General features: G+C 54.9%; 5 protein-coding genes across 5 annotated transcripts; 4 read left to right on the plus strand and 1 right to left on the minus strand.

Moving 5' to 3' along the window:
• Positions 1-293: 293 nt before the first annotated feature.
• N657DRAFT_644992 (uncharacterized protein) lies at positions 294-6,022 on the minus strand. The gene is made up of 9 exons (XM_062792857.1): positions 5,518-6,022; positions 4,599-5,461; positions 3,580-4,546; positions 3,288-3,518; positions 2,989-3,235; positions 2,636-2,940; positions 2,078-2,580; positions 1,332-2,023; positions 294-1,266 (listed from the first exon to the last, which is right to left on the minus strand). Exons 1-9 carry the CDS (start codon positions 5,643-5,645, stop codon positions 538-540), a joined length of 4,665 nt encoding a protein of 1,554 aa, XP_062647219.1. The 5' UTR covers positions 5,646-6,022; the 3' UTR covers positions 294-537.
• A 367-nt stretch (positions 6,023-6,389) lies between these two features.
• On the plus strand, positions 6,390-7,155 carry N657DRAFT_572680 (Tim17-domain-containing protein; the record flags this gene model as incomplete). The annotated part of the gene is made up of 2 exons (XM_062788904.1): positions 6,390-7,040; positions 7,093-7,155. 2 exons carry the CDS (start codon positions 6,390-6,392, stop codon positions 7,153-7,155), a joined length of 714 nt encoding a protein of 237 aa, XP_062647220.1.
• A 912-nt stretch (positions 7,156-8,067) lies between these two features.
• On the plus strand, positions 8,068-9,252 carry N657DRAFT_633738 (uncharacterized protein; the record flags this gene model as incomplete). Its single annotated transcript, XM_062791232.1, has 3 exons — positions 8,068-8,472; positions 8,557-9,033; positions 9,109-9,252. The coding sequence occupies 3 exons, from the start codon at positions 8,068-8,070 to the stop codon at positions 9,250-9,252; spliced, it is 1,026 nt and encodes a 341-aa protein (XP_062647221.1).
• Positions 9,253-10,166: 914 nt separating this feature from the next.
• N657DRAFT_644996 (uncharacterized protein) lies at positions 10,167-11,292 on the plus strand. Its single transcript, XM_062792858.1, has one exon. The coding sequence runs from the start codon at positions 10,458-10,460 to the stop codon at positions 11,121-11,123; it is 666 nt and encodes a 221-aa protein (XP_062647222.1). The 5' UTR covers positions 10,167-10,457; the 3' UTR covers positions 11,124-11,292.
• N657DRAFT_644997 (uncharacterized protein) lies at positions 10,946-12,063 on the plus strand. Its single transcript, XM_062792859.1, has 2 exons — positions 10,946-11,050; positions 11,105-12,063. Exon 2 carries the CDS (start codon positions 11,235-11,237, stop codon positions 11,697-11,699), a length of 465 nt encoding a protein of 154 aa, XP_062647223.1. The 5' UTR covers positions 10,946-11,050; positions 11,105-11,234; the 3' UTR covers positions 11,700-12,063.
• Positions 12,064-12,261: the final 198 nt, after the last annotated feature.

Genomic DNA, 12,261 nt, shown 5'->3' on the forward strand with positions numbered 1-12,261 from the left:
ACTGGGGCAAACTCGGAGGCAGCCGATAATCCAGGTTTTATTCCCAAGTATTCCCGGCCTGCCTGAGAAATGCCGGTTGAACAAGGATGTGGCTGCTGCCACGTCGCCAGCTTGTTGACACCGCCACAGTTCAAAATCTTCGTCCCAAAAGAATTCTACCTTGGGACGCAACGGGCTGGATAGGTAATTTTTCACATCGGAGCCCATCAGTGGATATGTACACGTGTACTGGGCTTGGGGCTGGATCTCCGCATCCGCCACTCTGAGAAGTCGCTCTGCGCTTCATCAGGTTTCCTGCACTTGGGCGCAAAGGTCGCTGCGATTCGACCGGGAAGGACTGCATATGCGGGTAGATGTACATGTACTTGTACCTCTCGTGTTTGAGACAGTGCGTACTTCTAACATGCAGTCCTTCGCCGTTAGTCATCCGTACAATCAGTAGCCAGTCTCTCTGAACCTGGAAGACTGTCCAGCTGCTTTGGAAAAGGGGCCAGCTAACAAACCACTCATTTTCGGCGAAACAGCGTACCTTAGCTTCTAAGCCACTGTCTCAAGCTTCGCCATCTCCAGCAGCGATCCATGAATCGAGGCCCTTTCTCCCACTGCCCGAAACTCCGTCAACAACCCGGCGATCCCAGCGTCCTCTCCAGTTCTGCAGATCGCCACCGCACATAGAAGGACTCGAGCGCACACGGCAAACACATGCTGATCCGATGTCCACCCCAGTGGACCGTCCCGCTCCGCCGCAAGCCCAATGAGGCACCGGAGCCCGTCCTGTACCCATGTCTTGAGGCAGCCAACCGACGCTTCGCTGCTCGACAGCTGGAGGCGTTCAAACGGCCCTCGCCACCGGGTCGTCTCCCTGACCTCGTCGATGAAGAGGTTCTGATCCTCGGCCGCAAACAGCGAGTCATCAAAGTCCATAGCCTGGCGGAGCTGCTCCTCGGCAGCGACCAGCTGACCATCCGGCGAATAGCGCTGCCCAACCATCCTGCAGACGACGCGTGACCTGAACTCGTTCGAGTCTCCAAAGTGCTCCTGCAGCCATATGACGAGCCTGTCCGCTGCGGTCGGGGCGACTGCGGGCGTGCCAATGAGGCTGGAGGCCGCGCTGGCCGCGGCCTGTCTGATCTCGTCATCGTCGTCGATGAGACTGTCGTACAGCGCTGCGAGAACGGGGAGGTACCTGTCATCGTGGTCGAGGCTGCCTTTTCTGGTGAGGAAGGACTTTAGTGCCACGGCGGCTGAGTAACGCGTGTCAAAGGGCTGTGTCCATCCTTCGTTAGCCAAGCATACTTATTAATGGAGGCTATCAGTCGGTGCCAACTCACGTTATCCACACCCAGGCACTCGCGGAGCATGTTCCCCCAGCTCCTCAGTCTCTGCTCCATATAAGGAAGGTTGTCGGGGTCGCAAGATAAGAGCGCAGAGATGATTGTCCCGCTTGTCTCGATGACGGCGCATGACAAGGCAGGGTTAATCTCTCCTCCGCACAGTTGAGCCCAGAGCCTGTTCAGTTGTTCCGGCCTCGGTAGCCCTGCATACTCCCTACGACGGAGCATGCTATCCATCAGCGAGCCGAGATTCGTGAGGGCCTGGGTCCGAACCTCGGGTGCGGACGGGACATTGCAAGCTTCCAGGTACAACTGGCATAGGCCTGGTCTGGCACTTTCACTGTCCACTTGCTTCCATGCTTCCGGTATCATCTCTAGCATCCTGGTTGCCGTGTTAATGTCCCTGCTGAGCGTCTTCGTAAAGCGCAGCCGGAGAGTGTCCACGTCGCCACATCCAGCCGTGTCGTAAACCAGTTTCAACGATGCGTGCAGATCAAGCAAGGCGGAAGAAGCACCGCTCCGCGCGGTCAGAGCCTCAGGTAGGGTGATTTTCGCAATATGTTCGCGGAAGCCTAGGCTTGCGAGGACGTTCAGAACCTCGAGGTATGCTGCCTGTAGTTCGGCGCATTGTTTGAAGGACCCGTGTTTCTGAGCGAGCTGCTCAAGAAGGATCTCGACAGCCGCCAACTCTGGTTTGCCCACATTAGCGAGTATCCTCCTTGCGACGCGGGAGAGTCACCTACCTGATTCGAACTTGATCCCCAAATCCGCCTTGCGCTCAAGAACGAATCTTGTTGTCAGCAGAGCTCCGTGAAGCCGGTTTGTGCGATTGCCTGATTCAGCAAGAAGCCTTCCAATCTCTCGAGCCCAGTCCTCCTGCAGCAAGAATGAGCAGAGTGTTCTGGCGGCTATCTCTCGCACATGCCAAAGACGGCTACCAAGATATCCTTCGATATGCGTTCGCAACTCTGAACGATGTTCTTCCGGAGGACCTGCGCGCCGGATGATGTCCAGCGCAGGGAACACCGCCTCTGCTGCGCCGGATTGTGTCACTTGGTGAATTGTTTCGTCTACAGACCGCAGCAGATTGAGGATGACACTCGGCAGTGTCGGGTACTTGTTGTAAGAGATGCGGATTGAATGGCCATCCCAGCCGGACTCGATGGAGGCTTTGCTTTCGCCAGTTCCCAGTAGACAGTCGATCAAGCTCCTCAGGAGAAGGAGGCCGCAGTTCCGAATTGCCCAACTAGCCCTTATTAGCGAGGACGGCACAAAAGAGACAGAAGCCCTTCTTGGCTTACACTTCGGATTTCAAGCTCGTTGCTGCGAGGTGAAGAGTTCGAGCAAGGTAACCCTCGGCCCTCTTGCTCAGAAGCGAACTCCTGAAAATCTCCCTCAGCGAGTTGAGGGCGTGGACTTGGGGCAAATTGGATCCATCAGTTTCAGACATCTTGACGCTCCTGCTGCCAATCTTTTCGAGGGTCCCATAAACCTCATCGAATGATGGCGATGCCGCATTCGCCGACAGAACCGCCGCAACCAAAGATGGGATTCCGGCAGACCGGCGAGTCGTGGATGCTTGTGTCATAATGCAGTTGATTGCTCCCTGGACTGAATCAATATGGCGTCTTAAAAACATTTGTCAATCACTTACGCTGTACCACTCGCGAAGCAGGTCCTCCGACTCGTCAATGTCTGTGTACACGCCTTTCAAGATCTGGGTAAGTTGACAACATGTTGTAAATGTGTATGATACTGTTGAAAAGGCGCCGCGGTGGCGTAAACTGGAGAGTTGCTCGAAGGTCAAGTACCCCGTCTCTCTGAAGACGTCTAAAGGAGGGTGTGGCACGCCAGCAACGTTCTTAAGCCGCAAAGTTCCTACCAGGAGCCGCAAGAGGTTGCTTGGACCATTTAGCGAAGCACTATGGGTGGGACTTAGAAGAAGCAGCGTACCTCGACTCATGGACCGCCCGAAAACTGTAACTCAACAGGTCTTTGGTATCTAGGCCGTCAATATCCTCCAGCTCTTCCGGCAGATGGCCTTCTGGAGAGTCATCGCAAAGGACATGCTTGACTGTGAGCCATATTTGTCTCGCGCAGAAGAAGATCCGGCGTTGTAGATGGTGGAGAACTTCTAATTGTTCGTCAGAGTAGATTCCCTTCGACAGGACCTGCCAAACATAGCTGAGCTGTGTCAGTTATTGATAGAGACAGACAATGGAGACAGCTGCAACTCGAAACGAACCTGATTGCCGCGAAATCAGCATGTAATGGGCTTTCAATGGCTGCATGACCTAAGTCGCCCTCTGCTTTTGAAATCTTCGACTCAACCCTCTCGAGTATGTCCGAGAGGAGAGCGAGCTGGGACTCCTGTTTGCTCAGCCAGCTGCACAAAAGCCCTTGGGAGCGAGCGGCTCCATCGCCATGGTCAGCGCGTCCGGTTCTGTCGGCGAGTTTGCCTGCTCGGGAGCAGAATTCCTTGAGGACCTGCGGAAGGTCCAGAGAGATCGCCGTGTCGTCCTCTTCGACCTTCGGTGGAAGTAAGCTCAGGAGAGTAGCTGCGCTGTCCCGTACGTCGTCGAAGGGGTCCAGCAAGAGGTCAAGAAGAAGGCGAACCCAGGTGAAGTTGGAGGATATAAGCCGCGCCATGTCCTCATCGATGCTATCGTCAGTGACGCCAGCATGTTTCCCAACCCTGAGGAGAAGGAGCGCAGCCTTGACTGCGGCTATGTGTCGCTGATAGGATGCAGTCGGTAGAAGCTCGTTCTTCAAGAAATCCATGTACCATCCGAGGAATTCCTCATGTCGGTCAAGGACAACTCTTGCTTCAACAGCGTCCTTCAGCGCAACCTCGGGGCCAAATTTCTTCTTTGCAGGCGGACGAACTCCATTCCCAGTCGACTGGTGGGAAGAGAGGCTCCTCTGAGCGACAGTGATAACGTTCTTTGCCCTCCTGATGAGGTTTTTGGCATGACCAAGGACCTCGTTACGGACCTTGGCATCGTAGTCTGCGTGAAATGCAGCAAGATGTTTCCTCAGAAGGCAAAAAGCAGTCTCCGAAAAGGGTTTGGTAGTCGCCTGAGATGAGACTAGAAGCGAGAAAGCGCTAGACCTCACAGACACAGAAGGGTGCGCAAGAAGCTTGTCCAGAAGAGTGCCTCGGAGCATAATGGTCGTCGCCGTCAGCTGCTCAGATTCGACATTATCACTACCTGCCAGGGCACATATTAGCACCATACCAATTCGGAGTGCCACGCGACTTACTAGGTTCCTCGACCAGACCATACTTCTTGCCAAGCTCGAGAGTGGCCAGCTGGAGCAAGAGACCTTGACTAGACAATTCTTGGTCGGCAGAGGGTACGGGCTGGCTCCGATTGGACATCTCCAGAAGCCTCAATGAAGAACTTCGGTCGGTCTTGAACATGGGAGCAAGCACATAGTTCTTGATGTCTTCAAGAATATCTGGGTTTTGAATTAGGGCATCATGGAGCCACCGCCGCCAAATCTCGAGGGTGAATCCTTCGGCGTCCGGAATTGTGTTGTCAGGCGCTGCCGTGTTCAGCCCTCGAAAGACATGTACAAGGACTTTCCCCGCCAAAGGACAGACGTAGGTGAGCTTCATCCAGGAGAAGATATGGAAAGCGAAGGATCTCCACAACGAGAGACGGGGTAGGTCGGCCACCGACGGGTCGAGCTCCTCGTACCTAAGAGCAACATCGGTGAGATTCACCACCTTCTTCCCCAGGAAATGGTCCAGGCACTGTAGTCCAGATTTGGTAAACTGTTGAGCAGACTTCCGGGTGACGATGGAGACCAAAGTCTTTAGGATGTAGTCCTTCACAACCCTCCCGGTGCTGGGGCAAGGGTTGGACGTTGAGGACGCCACTAGAACATCCAATACCAGCCGCAGGGCTCTATGAGGATCATGTTCGTACCACTCAAGGTAGAAGTGAAACAGGGTTTTCGACAAGGCCTCCGTGAACGCCCATTGCCTCAGTGCCTCGTCGCTCGATTTGGCGCATTGCTGGACAAAGCTGCAAAGCTTGACACAGGCATGACCCGTGCCATGATAGCGCCTCGACTGCGAGGCTTCCTGCAGCAGCTTCTGAAAAATGGCCTCGGCCAGTCTGCGATATGTGTTAATCACTTGCGAGGTTGGGGAGTAGGTCAGCTGGAAGCTCACCGAGGCAGTGCATCTTCAGCTTGACTCAACAGCCAATCGGTAATGGTGCTTGCATTTTCGAAAATAGCTGGATCAAGCCGATCTAGGGAAAGCTGTGTTTCTGCCGGTTCGTTTCGAGGCACGTCCATGCTCGCGATTCCTCCGTCAGGTGCGGGAAGAGTTGCAGCGTGAGCGTCGAATGGCAAAGATCAGGGGTTGGAGTTCGGCGAAACAGGCGGAAGAGACGTCGGGAAACCCAAGGGAAGCATCGGGATGGTAAACTTCAACACTCCGGCTTGCTGAAACAGACCCAGCCAATTCTGTCTAGCATGTGCCGGACAATGCAGACTGACAAGCAAGAATAAGGGTTATTTTTCGGGCATGTTTAGGTTGGGGTACGTACCGCTCAGTTCACCTTTTGAATTCTTCCGGTCCTCAGTTGGCTCTCACCTTGGGACGCATTCGGTTAGCGCCTTCCACTAAGACCGGTTCTCCTGGCATCATTGACCGACACAACAGTCGAGAGCTCTCTGATATGAGTAATACGATACTAATTAGGCTGCAGCATCTCAATCCACTTATACAACCAGGGAATGTATTGTTCTCGGTCTTGCAGGTTCAGTGCAAGGCTGTAAATTCCAGGAAAGGGCAGTTGATCCGTGCGTCACTTCAGGCGCTGCACAGACCACTTCGAAGCTGGTAAATTTTTTTTGTCTTATCGATGTGCAGGTGCCGTGCCATTGGGATGTCCTTGCGATCCGACATCAACGACGAACAGCCCACCACGCGACCCAGCCATAGCCGACCCCATCACACGGCACCAATTGCCATTCAAGCTGGTTTTTGCTTACGTTAATAATCTCGATTGATTGAGCTTTTCTCCTCCAGCCAAGATGTCCATCTGGGATGCGCTTACTGGACGCAAGTCCTCGTCACAAGCCTCAACATCGAGCGCGCCCGCTGCGCCCTCGGCGCCCCAGACCTCAACCACCTTCCAGCAGACTCCCTTCGATCCCACTTCCGCCCAGGGCGTGGAATCCTTCCTCGGAACCTCGTCCTTTTCCGACCCCTCACAACTACACCCTCTCGCCGGCCTAGACAAGGACACGCTAGATTACCTCACCCTCGAAGAGTCAGCGCTCTCGGACCTGCCCGGCTCACAATCAGCACTGCCGTCGCGCGGCTTCACTGACGACCTCTGCTACGGCACCGGCACAACATACCTGGCGGGTTTGACGATAGGAGGCGCGTGGGGCTTGCAAGAAGGGCTCAGGAAGTCGGTTGGCGAGTCGCCAAAGCTCCGGCTCAACTCGGTCCTCAACTCGGTCACGCGGAGGGGGCCGTTCCTGGGCAACTCGGCCGGCGTGGTCGCCATCTGCTACAACTGCATCAACTCGTACCTGGGCTACCTGAGGGGGAAGAACGACGCCGCCAACACGATTGTCGCAGGCGTCCTCAGCGGCATGCTGTTCAAGAGCACAAGGGGGCTTCGCCCGATGATGATCTCGGGCGGTATCGTGGGGTCTGTGGCCGGGGCTTGGGCTGTAGGTTATTCCTCGCTGAGTTACTGTATGACACCCGCTAACCTTCGTCCAGATCTTCAGGAGGACCATGTTCCCTAGCCAGGAGGCACATGCTGAAGCTCACGCAACCCTTTAAACATCCCGTATATGCTTTTATTTGCATATCGATGCCATTTGTGGTCGTGATGTTCTACCACATCATTATTCTAATCTACAGAGAGCAGCACTCTTTAGACAAAGCTGATCTGCGTCCATACATATGTCCCCTGCGGACTGACGTGTACAAAATCAACTCGGACAAGGGGGTGCAGGGACGGGTATGCATAGCGCAGGGACGGATATGCATAGCGCAGTGTATCTCTCCTCCCATGGAAATTCCAGTTTGTATGATAGCGGCTTCTGGTCATAGAGCGACCCGGTTGAGCCATAGGCATTTGGTGAGCTTCAATCATTATGCTGACGTGGTTGTCAGGATGCATTGACCGGCTTTGCATTGTGCTCGCTGTGATGCTCGTGGGAAAGAGGAGCAGTTTCCAAAGAGCGGCTGAGGAGGCTCTGGCTCCTTGTCGGGCTGTCTGGGGACAATGTGGATTACTTCCTTACGAAGCAACAACGCGGCAACAAGCTGTTCTCACCACGCTGTCTCAGAGACACTCACTCCCGTGTTTCGTTTGTTACATTCTGCCAGGAACCGTTGATACATGTTGTGTGGTGTTGTCACGGTCCTGTCTCATTGCCCTGGGCCCCCGTTGGTATTTTTGCTTCCTTCTCAACCCAATCCAAACCCTCAACACCAAGGCTTGCATAAGGAACCCGGCCGACCCGGGCATTCCGGAACGACAATTACTCGTCTCCCCAGGTGCGGCGAGGCTTGGCTGCCAACCGGCGTTCATCCTCTGCGCCTTCCGCCAAAGGCTTCTAAGATTCAGAGAGGTGGTTTCTCTTCCCAATTTTAACCAACAATTTCCTCTCTCCTTCCCTCATCTGTTCTCCTGCAACATTGCCATTACATTCTCTTCATTATTTTGCAACCGCATCAGCACAAGCCATGGATACCTCATCTCGGGCCTTGGATGACCGTAGGCCAATACTGCAGCAGTTAATGGAGGAATTCATTTCGCAGCGCGTCAAGCGCTGGAAGGCAAGGCAGGAAAGGGTCACTGACCGGGAGCTTGCCGCAGTAGTCGCGGATATGAGCTGGGCCTATGACTCCCTCCCGAGGCAGGGACCCGGATGCCTGCTGCCTGACCACAACGGGGGATACGTATACGTCCCCTATGATGAGAGCAGAGAGGGACTTCCTGCAGATCTCCAACAGCGCATAGACATGCTCGATGGCTGGGTTATAGATCCCAAAAATGCACCGAATCCGCGCCAGATGGACAAGATGCTGGAGAAGGAGGTCTACGAGAAGTGTTTCTGGGAGTTCCTGGATGGTGGCAGCGCCGCGCGCGTCGATTTTCATGGAAAGGCAAGTTTCTCATGCTCTTGTACTTGTCCTCAAAACAAATACTGACCAACCGAAACCGACAAGCAGATCAAGATGCTCGCCAAATATCGTCTCATGGAGAGAGGCATCGACGTTTCCCCGAATGATCCGCGTAACCCGCAGTTCAAACTCGCCGTTTCAGACGTCAACGAATTCGGCCATATCAAGATGAATTGGCGCTACCTGAACTGGAACTGTACTGAAGGCGAAGTGGTGCGGTGCTTGGACAACTACTCGCGCTCGTTGTTCAGCCCCGAGACCGTCTTCGCCCGACTTATGAAGGACCTCGACACCATACACCACCCCGAAGACGCCTCTAAAGAAGCCGGGAATCTCAGCAACGAGCTCAAGTCGCCGAAACAGTTCAAGAACGAGCCGGAATGGTCCTACTTCCTCTGCGGCCCCGACGGTGCTACGACCCCCTTGGAGGACATCGCATGGACACCGCTTCGACGGCGACCCAACGACTTCAAGATGATGAAGCGCATGAGCAGGGAGCAAAGCAAATGGCCCATCATTATCCGGGTGCGTTTTGTGTCGGTCTCCCTTTCTGGTCAACTCGAGCCAATCCCTGACTGACGTGTTTGTAAACTTCCACAGCCCTGGCAGCTGCGCCACTACAGGCTCTGCTTCCGAGTCCACCAGCTCCAGCTGCGGCAGCTGAAGTACTCTGAGGAGGTTGAGAAAGGCGCGGCCCTCAAGGCGCTCGACCAGACAGGGAAGCCGTATCTCAAAGGAGGCTAGGTGTCTTCGCTGGAGTTCGCGTGGAAGTATGGGCCGGTGCTACTTGGTGGTGTCGAGAGACCAGAGGCCCAGCAGCGTCTCCCCGCTCTTTAGACATTGGTATTTACCTGGCGTCTTCTCCTTGCGGATTAGCAGTACGGGAGTGTGGCGCCGAGAAATATCAGTAGATGCTTTTGGCAGTGTTGGGAATTGCCGGACTGAAACGGGGATGAAGGCTTCGGTTCGGAGGCTCGCGGAGTCTTGGGTGCGAGAGCCTAGGACTAAATCAGCGACTATTGAACGCGTAGCTAAGGAGCAGAAAGCTTGGGAGTATATGTACTCTAAGCAGTGATTTGGACTTGCCAGCGTTCTAGGTCACTGGGTTGAGACAGGGAAAACACTTGCGCTGGCTGATGTTGACAAACGGGTTTCTCTTGGGAAGAGATAATATACCTAAGCTAACCTGGAATGCGACAGAAGTGCCGTATGGAATTTGCGTAGCGTCTGGGAGGCGGTGGCTTTCTTTCTGAATGTGCTATTGAGATTCCACTCCTCGTACCTTCCTGGCTGCCAGCGCACTCCCTTTCTTGCCACCGGCCTCATCCTCGAGTTTACCTACCTAGGCCTAGGGTGCCGTTTGGGAAAGGTGCGGTTCAACACTCAACAGCACTCCTCTTCCGAGACGCTGCACACGACACGACACAGGACGAAGCGAAGCAACATGTGTCTACCCTGCTTCCCCTTCTCTAACGCCCAGTACGAGCGTGGCAACCGAGTGCCGGTGCGGCAATACCAATACGTCTGGAACGGCCAGGCCTGGGTCCTCCGAGATACTGTAAGTTCCATGGTCTGACATCTCTGCATTTGCACGTCAGAAAATCTTGAGTACACTCGCACCTTTCCCCTTCCACACACAGCCCCGATATATCTTTCCTCCGGTGGCCGGGCCAAGAACACAAAGCTATCTATCGCAGCTCCAAAAGCTGGAAGGAAGAAGCACTGAAGTCAGCGCAAATCACGAATCTTCGTTCATCCAGAACATGGTCCGAGACAAAATCGTCTGACGGATTTCCTCACCGTTTTTTCCTTCCCCATCTTGCCTGTTTCTCACAAACACTGCTTTCCCGATTTCTTTACTCGCAACTCTGGATCCTCATCCACATCTTTTCTTCCCCACCCGACGTCATCACCGACGGAGACTGGTCCGAGGTTGCAACTGGTTCGACATGAACGGTAAAAGGGACCCAAAGGGCAAGGCCTCGCGGCGCGTCTCTATCGCCGACGAGGATTACAGTCCGAGATCACGGCCCGCAACACCCGGTCCCAGCAATTCCGGTCACAATGCTTCGCAGGAAAGCCCGGCGCCGTCCCATGTTTCCTCTGCTTCGCAATCTCAGCCGCGTCCGAACTCCGACAGCAATCAACCCGTCCCTTCGGCACCAACATCTTCGGCGACACCTGCCCCGGCCCATGCATCGTACATCCCAGCCAATCGCTACAGCGCTCTCCCGACTACGGTCCCGCAGGCCTTCAACGGTTACCGACCCTTTATCGTCAATCCTCAGATAGGCATCGGCACATCTTTCGCACCGGTGATAAATCCGTTCGCCATGGCACCTCCGCAGACTGCGGCGCCGAACCCGGGCAATCCTCCGGACGAACTAGGGCCTCCACCTCCCCCTCCTCCGCCTCCTGCCATCCCACCTGTTGTCAATCCTTACGGCGTGCACTTTCAACCACAAGTCCCCGGCACTGAGACGGGCCCTATGGTCCATCGTTATGTCCCTCGTCAGGATCCTATCGGTGCGCCTGGGATGCTGTTCCCCGGTCAGCAGATGGCTGGGTATATGGTCAGTGGTTCGTCGACGTTCCTTGGCTTCTTAATGCTATGACCAAGTGGTCTTATCGGCTTTTCATCAGTCCCTCTCACAATCACGCATACTTGCCATCCGGCCGTGGAGACATTAGCTGACTTGTTCCAGGCGAGCGGAGCGGTCATGCCAATGCAGACCCTGCCCATCGGCGTTGCTGCTGTTACAGCTCCGATGAACCCCATCGTCGTGCAGCAGCCATATAACCAGCCGATGATGATTCCTAACCAATCCGTTACAGGTGGTCCGGCGCTCATGCTCCCGGGCGCTGCTGCCCAGGCGATGCAGATGCCAGGTAATCATCCTCTCATTGCCGGTTTGCCTGCCCAGCCGCCAGTCCACGTCGAGCCCGCCATGGGTGTCGGCTTGACTCCCAACGAGACAATTGCCGAGAACGTCCGGATCGCACAGAATAACAAAGCCTATGAGCCGCAGGATTTCAAACCCGCTGACCCAGACCCGTACCGCATGTACTGGTTCCGCGAGCTGAACGGCCACTGGGCGGTCTTCCCTCGCCGCCAGATCGACCGGCTGAATGCGCGCTGGTACCGCACCGACGACAGCGTCTTTTACGCCGTCCGTCTGCCAGACAACTGAAGGAACATTCCGCAGCTCATGGTCCATCACTCTCGGTAAGCCCATCGGTCATTGATACGTCTCTATCCCACATTAACAGACGGTCTCTGCTTAGTGATTCGGCTCTCCTGGTATGTTTTTGACTTCGGCATTGCGACTTCTCGGTCACATTTCGGCTGCTTAGCATCTGGCAACCGCCGACTACTAGCCGAGAGCCCCACGATGCGATCCGGCAGCATAGGGAAATAGAATGGTTGGGGTGGAGGGTATGGACATACTGATACCGATGATACCATCAAGGTCGATTCAGTAGGAGACTAGGAGTTGGGTTTGCCTAGATTCTGGTCTTGATCTTCGGCTCTACGCTATGTGGTCATTGCAGCTTACGTAGTAAATCCCGGTTTCTTTGTGACATGTCGTTACTGTTCTCCCGGAACAAAAGGTGCTTTAGCCACAGTTCGGAACGATGGAGGTCAACGCTGGCAAGGATGTTGTGGTGTGAGGCCGACGCTTTCACATGTTCTGAAGCCCCCACAACGCTTGTCCTGGAGCAGCCTGCTTGGCATCCGGCTGCACAGCGTCC

This window comes from Parathielavia appendiculata (assembly GCF_033297405.1).
Source record: "Parathielavia appendiculata strain CBS 731.68 unplaced genomic scaffold N657scaffold_6, whole genome shotgun sequence".
Taxonomy (NCBI): Eukaryota; Fungi; Ascomycota; class Sordariomycetes; order Sordariales; family Chaetomiaceae; genus Parathielavia; species Parathielavia appendiculata.